At 44.9% G+C, this 15,162-nt stretch overlaps 1 protein-coding gene across 1 annotated transcript in view; it reads right to left on the bottom strand.

The window, feature by feature from the left end:
• Positions 1-15,162, bottom strand: part of EXOC4 (exocyst complex component 4) — a 488,502-nt gene that overhangs the window by 450,789 nt on the left and 22,551 nt on the right. The window contains exons 2-3 of the mRNA XM_009900238.2: positions 13,306-13,495; positions 8,454-8,648 (exon numbers count right to left, since the gene is read on the bottom strand). Coding sequence (XP_009898540.1) covers positions 8,454-8,648; positions 13,306-13,495 — 385 coding nt within the window. The remainder of the gene's footprint in view (positions 1-8,453; positions 8,649-13,305; positions 13,496-15,162) is intronic.

Below are 15,162 nucleotides of genomic sequence, written 5' to 3'. Positions count from 1 at the left end.
CAAGCCTGGTAACTCAGCACTACCAGGTCATCTATAAACCACATCCTTCAGCACCACATCTATGTGGCTTTTAAATCCCTCTAGGGATGGTGACTCCACCACTTCCCTGGGCAGTCTGTTCCAGGACTTAACAAGTCTTTTGGAGAAGATGTTGCTCCTTGTGTGCAACTTAAACTTCCCACCACACAACTTGAGGCTGTTTCCTCTTGTCCTGTCACTTGTTCCATAGGAGAAGAGATCAATCTCCACCTCACTACAACCTCCTTTCTGGCAGTTCTAGAGAGCAAGGAGGTCTCCCCTCAGCCTCTTTTTCTTGAGACTAAATGACCCCTCTTCCCTCAGCCATTCCCCATGAGACTTACAGTCCACAGACCTGAGCAAAAACACATTAAATGCATCATAAGGATGCTGGTGGCAAACTCATCATGCTGTAACCATGCTGCATCAGCACAATTGAAAATGACCTAATTTACGTGCAAACCAATCTCCTCTCCTGTGCAGCTGGATGCCACACCAAGAATAGTTAATTAAACACACCAACATTTAGACTTTCTACTGTAGAAACAGAGAGAATTGTCAACAGTGCAAATTTGCTGTAAGAAAGTGGCCACCATTCCCTTAGAAAGTGGAGCAAGAGACATTATTTTTTCCCTGACATAATGAAACTCAAGTCCTAAATATTTAAAGAGAAACAAAAGCAGGTGTTGGAGTATTTCCTGACCTACTTCTTGAGAATTAACTTCATACTTCGTGGGACAAAGACACGTAGGCCAGAAGAATGTGTCCACGAGTAAAACACATACACATCAGTTCCTAGCTCACAAAGTGTGAGCTTAAGACTTTTCAGAGGATTCCATAATTCCTTTTTTCCATCTTCACTCTTCCTTCTGCTTGCACTCCTAACAAAAGAAAATTCAACTGGAAATAGCAGTTATCCTCACTCCTGACCTATGGATGTATTTCTGCAATTTCATGGTATTCTGTTACCTGACAATGCCACCTCCAAAAGGCGGGATCTCTACTTCTGCAATAAGATATCAAGGTCAGAGTAAGTTAGAATAGAATAGAATTAACCAGGTTGGAAGAGACCTTCGAGATCATCATGTCCAACCTATCATCCAACACTACCCAATCAACTAAACCATACAACCAAGCATCCTGTCAAGCCTCGCCCTGAACACCCCCAGCGACGGCGACCCCACCACCTCCTCAGGCAGCCCATTCCAGTGGGCAAACACTCTCTCTGTGAGTTCTGCTGGTTTGCGCTGTGCTAGAGTTAATTTTTCTTCCCAGTGGAAGAAAAATTGCTATGGGCCTGTTTTGGATTTGTTCTGGAAACCACTGATGACAGGAATGGTTTTGTTACTGCTGAGCTGTATTCAGAGTCAAGGACTTTTCTCCTCTTTATCCCACCCCACCAGTGATTAGGCTGAAGGTGCACAATAAGTTGGGAGGGGCCACTGCTGGGACAGGTGATTCCAATTGACCAAAAGGATATTCCTCACTTTATGACATCATGCTCAGCACAAGATGGAAGGGAGAAAAATGTTTGAGGTGATGGCTTTTTATTTCCCAGGTTACATGTAATAGAGCCCAACTTTCCCAGACATGGCTGAACATCTACTTGTGAAAGGAAATGCAGGGCCACTACAGTGACAAGGGGACTGAAACACCTCTCATAGGAGGAAAGGCTGAGAGAGCTTTGTCTGTTTAGCTTGGAGAAGAGGTGGGAATCTTATTAACCCTGATAACTATCTAAGGGGTGGGTGTCAGGAAGATAGGGCCAGATTCTTCTCAGCGGTCTGCAGTGACAGGACATGAGGCAATAGGCATAAACTTGAATATAGGAAGCTCCATCTAAATGTGAGGAGGAACTTCTTCACTTTAAGGATGGCAAAGCACTGAACAGGATGCCCAGACAGGTGGTAGAGTCTCCATCTCTGGAGGCTTACCAGGCCCTCCTGAATGTGTTCCTATGTGACCTGCTTTAGGTAATCCTGCTCTAGCACACGGGTTGGACTCAAACTTCAGAGGTCCCTTCCAAGCCCTACCATTCTGTGAATTCCTCATTTCACTTCACTTGTGCCCTCAGCTTTTGCTTTATCTATTAAATGTTCTTTGCCACAACCCATGAGTGAGTTCTCACTTTTACACTTCCAGTTATCCACTCCATCTCATTAGGAGGGAGGGAGCAAGCAGCTGTGTGGGGCTGAGTTGTTTGGGTTCAACAGAGTTTCATGGGCTACTGGAATTAAAAGATGTTCTTAAGAACTCCATAGACTTTGACAAAGTGGTATTAGTTCATTAAAATTGCAAAGCTAGATACATAAAAACCTGTAAATTAAAAGAGAGGAGCCTAAGCAATTTTCCTTTAACTGTATTATGATATGACCTTTAATTACTTGATTCAACAACATTTCTTCCTTCAACTGTTTTTAGCATTTCATCTCTTAGATTATTTAAACAAATGGAAAATATTAATTTCTCCCCATGGGTAACTCATGGGTCAACAGTAGACCCAGAACAATTAGATCAACACCACAGACCTCTACAATATTGAGTTAATTAACTGCTAGGCAGAGTGTACGTCCCCTCAATACGCACCCTAGAGCTGGTGGAAACCAGACATGGAACTGCTTCCTCCAAGCAAGAAACCTTCTGTCCTTGCTCACTGCTGTCCATCCTTCAGTGTGCCCTCTGCTTCAGGTTCTGGCTTGGTGATATTGCTGTGTAGCACATCTAAGGCAAGCTGGACAAGACGACCTTGGATAGTCCCTTCCAACCCAATGCAATCTGTGAATAACAGTTCTAGAGGGATTTTGATTTCTACTGTCCAGCCACCAAGTTTATGCGTCCAGGCCAAATGCAAAGTGTGTCCCCAATCCCAGCCTGACTGTTACCTGCTGCTCTTCCTTTTGGAGACTGCCCATTGCCTTTTCTTAAGGAGCTTCTCCTTTATCAGAATTTTTTCTTTGCAGCACCTGATCATAGCATCATTTAGAATGGGAAAGATCTTTAAGACATCCAGTCCAACCATTAACCCAGCACTACCAAGTTCACCACTAGGCCATATCCCTTCGTACATCTACGTGCTTTTTAAATCCCTCCAGGGATGTGAACACCATAACTTCCCTGGGCAATCTCTTCCAGGGCTTGGCATACCTTTTGCAGAAATCTTTCCTAATAACCAACCTAAACCTCCCCCGGAGCAACTCAAAGGCATGGCACGGCATTTAACAAGTCCAAGTGCCGGGTGCTGCACTTTGGCCACGGCAACCCCATGCAGAGCTACAGGCTGGGGTCAGAGTGGCTGGAGAACTGCCAAACAGAGAGGGACCTGGGGGTGATGATTGACACCCACCTAAACATGAGCCAGCAGTGTGCCCAGGTGGCCAAGAGGGCCAATGGCATCCTGGCCTGTATTAGGAATAGTGTGGCCAGCAGGAGCAGGGAGGTCATTGTGCCCCTGTACTCTGCATTGGTTAGGCTGCACCTTGAGTACTGTGTCCAGTTCTGGGCCCCTCAGTTTAAGAAGGACATGAGACACTTGAGCATGTCCAGAGAAGGGCTACAAGGCTGGTGAGAGGCCTTGAGCACAAGCCCTATGAGGAGAGGCTGAGGGAGCTGGGATTGTTTAGCCTGGAGAAGAGGAGGCTCAGGGGTGACCTCATTGCCCTCTACAACTACCTGAAGGGAGGTTATAGCCAGGAAGGAGTTGGTCTCTTCTCCCAGGCAACCAGCACCAGAACAAGGGGACACAGTCTCAAGCTGCGCCAGGGGAGGTTTAGACTCGAGGTGAGGAAGAAGTTCTTCACTGAGCGAGTCATTCGTCATTGGAATGTGCTGCCCAGGGAGGTGGTGGAGTCGCCGTCCCTGGAGGTGTTCAAGGGGAGATTGGACGTGGCACTTGGTGCCATGGTCTAGTCCTGAGGTCTACCGAGACAGGTTGGACTTGATGATCCTTGGGGTCTCTTCCAACCTTAGTTATACTGTGATACTTGCTCTTTTTCAGTCAATTGTTACTTGGGAAGAAACCAGCACCCACCTTGGTGCAATCTCCTATTAGGTAGAGAACAAGAAGGTTTTTCCCTCAGCCACTTCATTTTACGTTAAACAGAAAATACACACATACCTGCACATGCACTTAATTGCCACATAAGAATGAACATTACTTTCAGCAATGAAGTGTATGAAAAACCAGATTCTTCACAGAAAAACTAACTCATGCTTTAAAAAGCATATACAGAAATCAAATCTCAAACACAAGTTCTATCTTTTGCAGACCCTCCTCATTTCTCTGGAGTTTCACAGTTCAAAAGAGGTCAGAACTAGGTTCTTTCAACATAACCTGTGTAAGGTGAAATTACTGAACTGAACTACTGTTGCAGTTTGAGCTGGGTGCCCCCCCTGGTGTGTTCACTTCCTGTGTCCAGAAGTCCAGCCCAGAGGGATGGACACAGGAAATTGTGTATTTCCTACCATAATTCTTTGCACCACTATAAGATCCAGTGCGGAGTCTAGCACGTTCTCTTTTCTTCCTCCTCCGCCAGCCGGTAACTGGGGGAGATGTCTCCTGGCCTTGGGCCTGGCTAGGCCCAAGGCCACGGGGGGATGGGCAGTCTCAGGCCTGGCCAGCTGAGACTAGCCCAGCAGAGGGAGGGGGAAGAAGGAGCCCTGAGGGTCTCGGGTGTACCCTCAGGTGGGGATGGGATGCCTCTGGGTTTGCTTTGGGATCTTTCTTTGTCACTGCGCTTTGGGTTCTCTGTAACATTCACTGCTTTCTATTTAAACTTTCATCACTTTTGCAATCCGTTTGTCTGAGTGTTTTATTCCTGTGCCCGTGGTGGGGAGAGAGGGGGCTGCCTCAACCCAGCACAACTACATTGTATTTGACCATAAGGAGAAACTTCTTTCCTGTGAGGGTGCAAGAGCATTGGAGCAGGCTGCCCAGAAAGTTTGTGCAGTCTCCTCTGGAGAAATTTCAAATATGCCCAGACATGGCAGTCCTGGACAACCTGCTCTGGGTGACCCTGCGTTAGCAGGAAGGTTTGACTAGGTGGTCTCCAGAGGTCCCCTCCTGACCCCTGCCATGCTGGGATTCAGTAAACAGCAAACCTGATCCTATCAGCTCTGCTCCCCAGAGTGGGTATTATCAGGATGCTGGATGAACACTGAACATGAATACAGGATATTTGGAGCTCATCTGTGCAAACCCAGAAACAAAAAAACCTGCCACTTCAAATTTCTAACTTCATACAAGTGTAAGCTGTCACAAACTACCTCTGCATTATGTTTATACTACTGGGAGAAGCTGCCATTCTTTTATTAACAATTCTTCCCAGCATTACTCAGTCATTGCACATTAGAACCAGCAGCTGGAGAGTTTTGAGTGATAATGAAACCTGTAACAAGCCATCTTCCCCTGTCTTTTCCAAACAATAAGGGAATTAAAATTTCAATTTAAATGCAGAGGTTTGAAACACGCTTCAGTGGCAAAATTACTTCAATTAATGTGAGTGGAATACAAAGAGCAGGCTGCAGAAGTGCGATGCAGCAACCAGAAATGATGCCATTAGAGCGCCTGCATCAACCTAACATGACGACTGCAAAGGGCTAATTTCAACTGTACCTATCACAAGGCTACAGGCAACAATATTAATCAGTGTTCCAATTTCAATCCGAGGGATATAAGCTCCTTGTCAGATCATTTGGGGCATTCTGTAAGCCATGAACAGCTGTTTACCTTGAGAAATGAAAGAAAAGGATAGAGAGATCTATACAGACTCTGTATCCCAACTGTTTAGTGATTATTTTACATAATATTCATAACATATAAAAAGAGAAAGAAATTATCCTGCAGCCAGTGACTAATTTCCACATCAGAGCCTTCCAGTGGCAGTGATAACAGAAGATGGCAAAAGCCAAAGAGCCTGCAGCGATTTTTCTCTATGAAAAAGCAGGCAGGTTTCTATTTCTTTATTACAGGTAGACTTGCCTTCAAATGAGAACTGCAAGCGTCAATGAAGGGCTCAATTTGCACTTGATGTTTCTCTGCATTCCTTGGTACAAAAAACCCACAACCTTAACAGCTGCTTTTTATATTATTACCATTTGATCTCTTAGAAAAGATACTGGCAACTGGTGGAGGGAAAAATAAAATAACAAAAAACCAGCATGGTCCAGAAGTTCATATTTCAGTAAGGACTAATACTCGAACTATGTCAGCCATGGGCAACCTGACGCCCACACATGCGTTAAGAGGAGTTTGACCAACAGGTCAAGGGAGGTTTTCCTCACCCTCCACTCTGACCAAGTAAAGGCACATCTAGAGTACTGGGTCCAGTTCTGGGCTCCCCAGTTCCAGAGAGAGGGGGAACTACTGGAGAGAATCCAAAGGAAGCTACGAAGATGCTGAAGGAAACAAAAATCCTCCAAGATTGAGTCCAGCCATTAACCCAGCACCCTCAGGTCACCACTAAACCATGTCCCTCAGTGTAACATCTACACATCTTGTCACTCGTCCACAGATTATGATTAAACCTCTTGCCCAAGCAGCCTGTTCCGGGGTTTGACAATCCTTTCAGGGAAGAAAGTTTTCCTAATGTCCAACCTAAACCTTCCCTGTCATAACTTGAATTTGTTTCCTCTCAATTTGTCATTTACTACTTGGGAGAAGCAACCAACCCTCACTCCAACTCAAGGAGTTGTAGAGAGCAATGTGATTTCCCCTCAGCCTCCTCTTCTCCAGACTAAACAACTAGAGTTCCCTCAGCTGCTCCTCACAATACTTCTGCTCTGGACCCTTCAACAGCTTCACTGTCATTCGGTGGACACACTCCAGCACTTCTTGCAATGAGGGGCCCAAAACTGAACCCAGTATTTGAAGTGGTGCCTCACCAGTGCCTAGTACAAGGGGACACCACCTTCCCTAGTCCTGCTGGCCACACTGTAGCTGATCCAAGTCAGGATGCCTCCTTGGCCACCTGGCCATACACTAGCTTATATTCACTTGACTGTTGACCAACACTCTCAGGTCCTTTTCCAAAAGGCAGCTTTCCAGCTACTCTGCCCTAAGCCTGGGAAACAGCCTTCCTCTTTGAATCACAGATCAAGTAAGTCTGAAAAGGACCTCTACAGAACATCTGATGCAGTCCCCTGTTCAACTATGGTCATCTAGAGCCAGTTGCCAATCACATCCAGTCTGGTTTTGAAACATTTCCACAGATTGATTTTCCACAACCTCTCTAGGCAACCTGTTCCATTGTTCCACCATCCTTACAGTGCAGCATTTTCTTGCATTTTGCCATCGTTTCCACCATTCCAGTCCATGCCCATTCCCTTCTCTTCTATCACTGGTCACAATTGAAAAAAGAAAAAAAAAAAGGGAGGGGGGGTGGGGGCGCTGTTTTCTTTGCATCCTCACATCAAACATTCACAGCCACCAATAAGATCAATCTAAGGTTTCTCTTCTCCCAAGTGACGTAGCCCCAGCTCTCTCGGCCTCTCTTCACATGAGATAGTCCTGCCCATTAACCATCTTTCTGACCCTTCACTGGACTCATTCCACTAACTCATCTCCCTCATGTACTGGAGATCCCAGACCTGGACTCAGCACTCGACACATCAAGACTGAGTAGAAGGGAAGGATCACCTCCCTTGTGACATTTTTCATTACTGGTAGAAAACAGTTCCAAGAAAGAAAAGAGTGCAACCAGTGAGGAAGTGTGCTTTTTTAAGGTTGGAAACAAGACAAAGATTATTAGAGAAGCCTGGGAAACTTACCTCCAGCACCAGACTAGCACTGAAAGGTACACTCACAAAAGAGAGGGAACCAAAGAGAAAAAACACTTGAACAGAGAGGGGGGAAAAGATGAAAAGAGTTGGAGATAAGTAAAAAGGATCAAGAGTCCTGGTGAAAGACCTAGAGGAAGACAATGAGAGGCAAACACATCTGAAGTGTGAAAGACAATCTCCTCTCTGAATCATGACCAAAGTTGAGTGCATTCTGGGAGATGAAATAGGAAATAAAAAGGATACTTTCTTCCATTAAAAAATTAGTTTTGAAATCACTGATATCAAGAAAGGAGATGATGCAAGCAGGTGTCTGGGAAATTAAAGCACCAGGTTACCAACAAAAGAATAAAATCATATGGATAAAGAAGTTGATGGTTACAAACATCATCAAGATGAGGACACGTAAACAGTTAAAGACTGTTCTGAAAGACATAAGCTAACTGAACAGGATAGGAGAAGGTAACCCTACATCCAGTCATGAATGATCACAGCAAAACCAAATGAAAATCTCAGTACAAGAAAACAAATAACAGAAGATGACTGAATAGGAAACAAAGCAAATAACAGCACAGACATCATATGTCTGTCTGTAGGTCATCAGACAGCTGACTGATATGTTCCAGGTAGATACTGGCCCAGCCCAAGGTACCACATCTTACCAGCATGTCCGTTGCATTGAGGTAGTGCTTGCTGGCCATGCACTGCTCCAGCTTCTGAGGCACTTGCTTGATGTTCTCTATCTCATCCAGCAAGTTCAAGACGTGCTTGTGCTCAATGCCTTCAATCCACAGCTTGCGCAGCTCATCCCGCTTGCAGTGCAGCAGCATCTTGCATGACAGCAGATTCTCCTTCACCTACAAGAAACATGTCAAAAGATCAATAAATCTGTCCCTGGAACTGGCACCTTTAACAACAATCAGCCATTTCCTACATTCCCTTGACTAGGAACTCTGAAATTATCATAGGACTGTAACTAAATCCACATTCCCTAGAACAGATTTAGATTGGACATTAGGAAGAAGTTCTTCACTATGAGGGTGGTAAGACACTGCAACAGGTTGCCCAAGGAAGTTATGGATGCCTCATCCCTGGAAGTGTTGAAGACCAGGCTAGATGAGGCTTTGAGCCAACTGGTCCAGTGGGAGGTGTCCCTGCCCATGGCAGTGGGGTTGCAACCAGATGATCTTTAAGGTTCCTTTCCAACTCAAGCCATTCTGTCTATTCTTTTGGCTGAAGGGAAACATATAATACTTACAACCCATGACTATTTTCACAGAAAAATGGGTTTCTTTAGTACAAGTTTTGACCCATTAGTGAAAATTTCACTGCAGTATCCTAGCCTGAACCCATCAGGATCCCATCAACCATGACCAAAGACTTATTTGCACATTTTCCAAAAAAATCAAGTCAGCATTTTGGCATACAGCAAGAATCCAATTTTCAGTGAAAGCAAATAAGCCACTGTAAACATTTTCCATCTGCCCATTACATCGTTTGGCACATGTCCTCCTTTCTTAGAGTCTGCTGGCTGTGTCTTGAAACACAACTATTTATGTATAGAACCATTTTCCTAATGCCTCAAATAATACCCATTTTCTTTGTAAGAGGCATGGTTTCATCAGAATATAGATAAGATACAGGTTAGTTAAGCATTTCTGCTATTTATCAAGGGCATTACATCACACAGGGAAATCCTTTGGTGTTTCTCATTCAGTTTGTTTTCAAGAGTGGTGAAACATCAACCCAAGTTGTCCAAGGTGGTAGATGGCCCATCCCTAGAACCATTCCAGTGCAGGTTGTTTGTGGCTCTGAGCTACCTGCTCTAGTTGGAAATGTCCCTGCGCACTGCAAGGATGTTGGACTGAATGACCTTTAACATCCCTTCCAACCTAAACCATGTTATGATTGTGTCTCTCACGCCATCCTCTGAAAGTGGCAAAGTCTCTATTATTTTATCCCATCTGGGAAACAAACTTTTTCTTTTTCCTCCATTCTTAGTACCAGACTCTTTTCAGTGATGCCCAGTGATAGGACAATGGGCAACAGGCACAAATAAGACCATAGGAGATTCCATTTGAACACGAGGGGAAAAAAAGTATTTCCTGGGAGGGTGCTGGAGCACTGGAGCAGGCTGCCCAGAAAAGTTGTGCTTTCTCCTCTGGAGAGACTCTTAACCCACCTGGACAGAATGCTGGTCAACTTGCTCTGGGCAACCCTGCTTTAGCAAGGCGGGGTTGGACTAGATGCTCCCCAGAGGTTTCTTCCAACCCCACCATTCTGTGATTCTTTCTGCTCAAACACACAGCCTGCACTGCCTGCTTTCAGGTTCCCCCAGTATGCTCTGCTCAGGTCAGTGTAACCTCCCTTTCCTCATGCAAATCAATAATACGTATTAAAATGCGGAAGCAATTAGCAGCACAGCTTCACACATTGCTTTCACACCACTCTTGTTTTTGTGATAAGTTATGAATACTTTGGGTTCAACCTTTTCTCAGGCTGAACTCTCACTGAATTACACATGAAGAGAGACTCTCAGAAGTAGGCCCTTCAATTTATTTTTAAATAATGAGCCTTCAAAGCACTCCAGAAATCCCACTTCACTTGCACATTCTCCTACCTTGTTCACCTAAAGACAGTTTAAAGAGACACATGCAAAACACAGAACAACCAAAATACAGACCACAGTGACAGAAAACAGCCTCCAGCCAGAGGAGACAAAGATTTCAGTACAGTAACACCGCACTCTGAAATGTCCTCCTGAAATAAGTAACAGAAAAATCCTGAGCCAACAGAAAAGCTGATCCAAGAGCATCCTAACTTGCTGCAAAAGCACAGGCAAACTGAACTGCATGCAGAGCTCATTTCGGACTTAATCCTTGTGCAACACCTTAATTGAAAATGTTTCACTGACCCAGCACATCATCAGTGGCCTGCTGTTACAGAGAGCCAAATTAGGTCAGCAAAATGATCATGGGGCTAGAAGCAATCTCACAAGACATTGCTACTCCTGTTCTTGCAAGAAAGATCAACTACATCTACATCTGGGAGCAGGGGAAGGAGTGAACAGCAAGTGCTTAAGAAAGAATCTCCCTTTGGTAGACCCATTTGTTTCTGCTACATGATTCAGTTTTACAGTGGTAACACCTCTAAAACTACATTCAAAACCCAGCCTATCCCAGCAGGAATTCATACAAGAATTGAGTACAAAAGGTAGATACATTAAGGGATCTGGGCTATCACCTCCACAATTCCTAATGCAAGGTAACTCCTGCACGTTCATCCACCTTCCACAAGAGAAGAACATCAAAAGAAAGTCAGCAGGTGTAATGCAGATTGATGACAAACCAGATCTGGGGCCTCCAAAGAGATTAGGTCAAAGCTACTTCAATACATATTGACCAAAATTAATAAGAAAACTTAAATATCAAAAGGTCCTTCACCCTTACACTCATTCTGCTGGGTGGGACCAAAAGGTCACACCCCTCTACGTTTGGTTTGACCTCTGCAAATCTCAGTGCATTGTGCAAAAATCAGCCACTGGCTACAGTTTACTTCAAATTTAGTGCAATTGATCTCTGCTTTCAAAGTACTGAGCTGTGTACATAAATCCTAGGATGAACTCTTACCCTTGGAAAGCATCAGAATGGTCTCATTTTCTTTGAAAATGCTAAATGAATTTTAAAAGCCAGAAGGGTCAGTACACAGCTCCAGAAGGGTAAAAGCCTTCTGCTCCTAAAGCACCACTGTGAAAGGGTTTGAGATGAGACCTCTACAGAGCCAAGGGAAAAAAAAAGAAAGAAGAAAAAAAAGGAAAAAATGGTGCCTAGTTCAGTGACAGCAAACTATCCAGGAAGTAAAAGATAGGACAGGAAAGCAAATAACTGATCTATTGCTACAGGAAGAGAGAGCAGATGGAACAAGTCCACAACAAAGAGTGTCAGAGTTCTTTACTGGCATGCTCCTACAGCGTGAGCACTCAAAATACAGAACGCTACAGGGGCACAGAGTTCATGCACATTCACACAACACAACTGAGATTGAAAATAGCACCAAATTTCATATTCTCCGAGCGAAAAGCAAGCTGCTGATTCACCCAGACTATTCAGGAGCTGGTTGGAGGCCAACACATCAAAACATGAACAGATTAGATGAAAAGGTTAGCAGCCCCGAGACGTCAAAAACTTCATAGCAACATGCCCAGACAATAAATGAACAGAGGGCACTGCGAAGCTCTGTGCTTCACATCCACCTCTTGGTTTGCTTTTTAATCACTTCTGTTCTCAAACAGAGCTCCTGTGGAAAACACATTGCCTGAGACCACTCTTAGGACAGGATAGTCCACTCCTAGTCATGGCACAGAGCAACATGAAAAATCCAGCCCAGTTCAGAGCTGGTGAGTAAAAGGTCAATTAGTTTTCTAGTTCAGCTGAGGATAGGTAGTTGGAAAAATGAAGTGGGAGCTTAGATCATTGCATTGCCAAAACAGAATCATTTCAGTTGAAAAAGACCTTTAAGCTCATCTAGTCCAAACATTATCTAGCTCTGCCAAGTCTGGTGTTAGGACAGCAGATACAAAGTCAGAACACAGAAAAAAATCAGGAGTGGCTGAGGGAACTGAGGTTGTTCCCCACCAGTGTCTGGAGAAGACTCAGGGGAGACCCTGTTGCTCTGCACAACTACCCGAAAAAGGAGTTGTAGCAAGGTAGGGGTGGGTCTCTTCTCCCTAGTAACAAGGGATAGGACAAGAGGAAAGGGCCGCAAGTTGCACCAGGGTAGGTTTAGGTTAGACATTAGAGACATAGGGTGTTGGCTGATAGTGACTGAAGATGAGTCAATGTGTGCCCGGGTGCCAAGAAGGCAAACAGCACCCTGGCCTGTCTCAGCAGTACCATGACCAGTAGGACCAGGCAAGTGCTTGTCCCTCAGTACTTGGCACTGTTAAGACCACACCTTGAGTACTAGGTTCACTTTTGGAGCCCTCACTACAAGACAGACATTGAGAGGCTGGAGCCAGCCCAGAAAAAGGGTAAAACAGCTAGTGAAGGGTCTGGAGAACAGGTCTTGTGAGGAGCAGCTGAGGGAACTATGGTTGTTCAGCCTGGAGAAAAAGGAAGCTGAGGGGACACCTTCTGGCTCTCTACAACTCCCTGAGAAGAGGTTGAAGCCAGGTCAGGGTTGGTCTCTTCTCCCAAGGAATAAGCAATAAGGTGAGAGGAAGTAGCCTCAAGTTGCACCAGGATTTTGGTTGGACATTAGAAGTTTCCTCACAGAAAAGGTTCTCAAACACTGGAACAGGCTCCCCAAGGAGGAGGTTGAAGACTCAAAGATGTAGCACCAAGGGGCATGGTTTAGCATGCAACTTAAGAGTTAGAGAATGGTTGGACTTGATTATCTTAGAATTGTTTTGGTTGGAAAAAAACCTCTAAGACTGTAGGAGTTGCAGAGATCTGTATCCAGAGCAGATGCCATCAAGTGGGTGCAAGCAGGAACACGTGTGAAGTTGGACCTGACCTGTTTGATCTTGTTGCGCGAGTTGGTGATGCGCTCGGTGATGCTCTGGTAGGTGCGGATGGCAGTGGTGAGCTCGGTGTAGTGCTGGACAATGAGCTCATCCAAATCCCGGTCACACTTCTCATAAGCTTCCTCCAGGCGGCCTTTCTCGGTCTCTCGATCTTCAACATCATCACTGGTAGATAAGGTCCTAAGGACAAAAAGATGAGTAAGAGAATGATTTTGAAATTCATAGATTATAGAACAGTTTGAGTTGGAAGGGACCTTAAAGATCACCTAGTTCCAACCCCCCTCCCATGAGCAGGGACACCTTCCACCAGACCAGATTGCTCAAGGCTTCACCCCACCTGGCCTTCAACACCTCCAGGCATCCACGACCTCCCTAGACAACCTGTTCCAGTGTATCACCATCCCCACTATAAAGAATTTAGTCCTAATATCCAGTCTAAATCTCCTCTCTCAAAGCCATTCCCTCTTGTTCTATCACTACAAAGCCTTGTTAAGAGACCCTCCACAAGCTTTCTTGTAGGCACCTTCAGGTACTGGAAGGTTACTATGAGGTCTCCCTGAAGCCTTCTCTTCTCCAGGCTGCATAGCCCGAACTCTCTCAACCTGTACCCATAGGAAAGGTGCTCTGATAATCTTTGCAGCCTCCTCTGGAACCACTCTAGCAGTTTGATTTTGCTTTTACAATGGGAGCACCACAAATGGGGACAGTACTCAAGGTGGGGTTCTCACAAGAGCAGAGTAGACTGGGAGAATCACCTCACTCATCCTGCTGGTCATACATCTTTCGATGCAGCCCAGGACACGGTTGCTCTAGTTCCAAGCCTCTTGCCATGGTAGGGACACCTCCCAGTAGATCAGGTTGATCAAAGTTCCATCCAGCCTGGCCTTGAACACTTCCAGGGCAGTATTAGTTACGACATAAACACTGGTATACCACTACCTCAAGAGCCTGCAGAGATGAATTCTACAGCAGTATGGCAGACAAATTCAGAACCACTTAAGAAAAAATATCCTCCTGAGAAAATAAGGAAAAATAAAAATACTAAAAAATAATTTTGGGGGAAAAAAAAAAATCACTGCAGACAAAGTGGTTTGGATCACATGCTTCAGAATCATGAAGCAATCACAGCTTGCAAAAAAATCAATAGCATCTATTTGCTAAAAGTGAGATGCACTTAAAAATACAGCCACTAGAGTACAGAATCACTGAATCATGGAATCCTTGGGAAAGGCCTCCAAGATCATTGAGTCCAACCATCAATCTAACACTGTCAAGTCCACCACTAAACCATGTCCCTCAGCACCACACCTAAACTTTTTTTTTTTTCCCCTTTAATTTAGAGGGATGGTGACTCCACTGCTGCTCCAGACAGCCTGTTCCAGGGCTTGCCAACACTTTTGGGACAGAAATTGTTCCTAATATCCAACCTAAACTTTCCCTGGTTAAACTTGAGGCCATTTTCTCATCCTGTCACTTCCCACTTGGGAGAACAGACTGACCCCCACCTCCCTCCAACCTCCTTTCAGGGATCTGTGGAGAGAGGTGGTGTCCCTTCAGCCTCCTTTTCTCCAGGCTAAACAGTTCCAGTGTTTGACAGATTTTTCTGAATTCTTCAGTACTATTAGGAAAGTAGCAGGAGCTCCAGTGCAAAAGCTCTCCAGGAAATGCAAACAAAGAACTTAGCTGAAATGTACAAGAAATGTCCCCTCACTCTCAAAACTAACCACACATCCATATTTTCCAAGACATGCTCCCTCACTCCTGAAGCCAACAAAGACTTGCCCGTAACTTCCAGTTCACCACTCTTCCTTCCCTTCAAACAGGCTGCACCACCTACTCAAGGACTC

The sequence above is a fragment of the Dryobates pubescens genome, chromosome Z (assembly GCF_014839835.1).
Source record: "Dryobates pubescens isolate bDryPub1 chromosome Z, bDryPub1.pri, whole genome shotgun sequence".
Taxonomy (NCBI): domain Eukaryota; kingdom Metazoa; phylum Chordata; class Aves; order Piciformes; family Picidae; genus Dryobates; species Dryobates pubescens.
The sequence above is the reverse complement of the archived record's forward strand: the minus strand, read 5'-3'. Positions and strand labels throughout refer to the sequence as shown.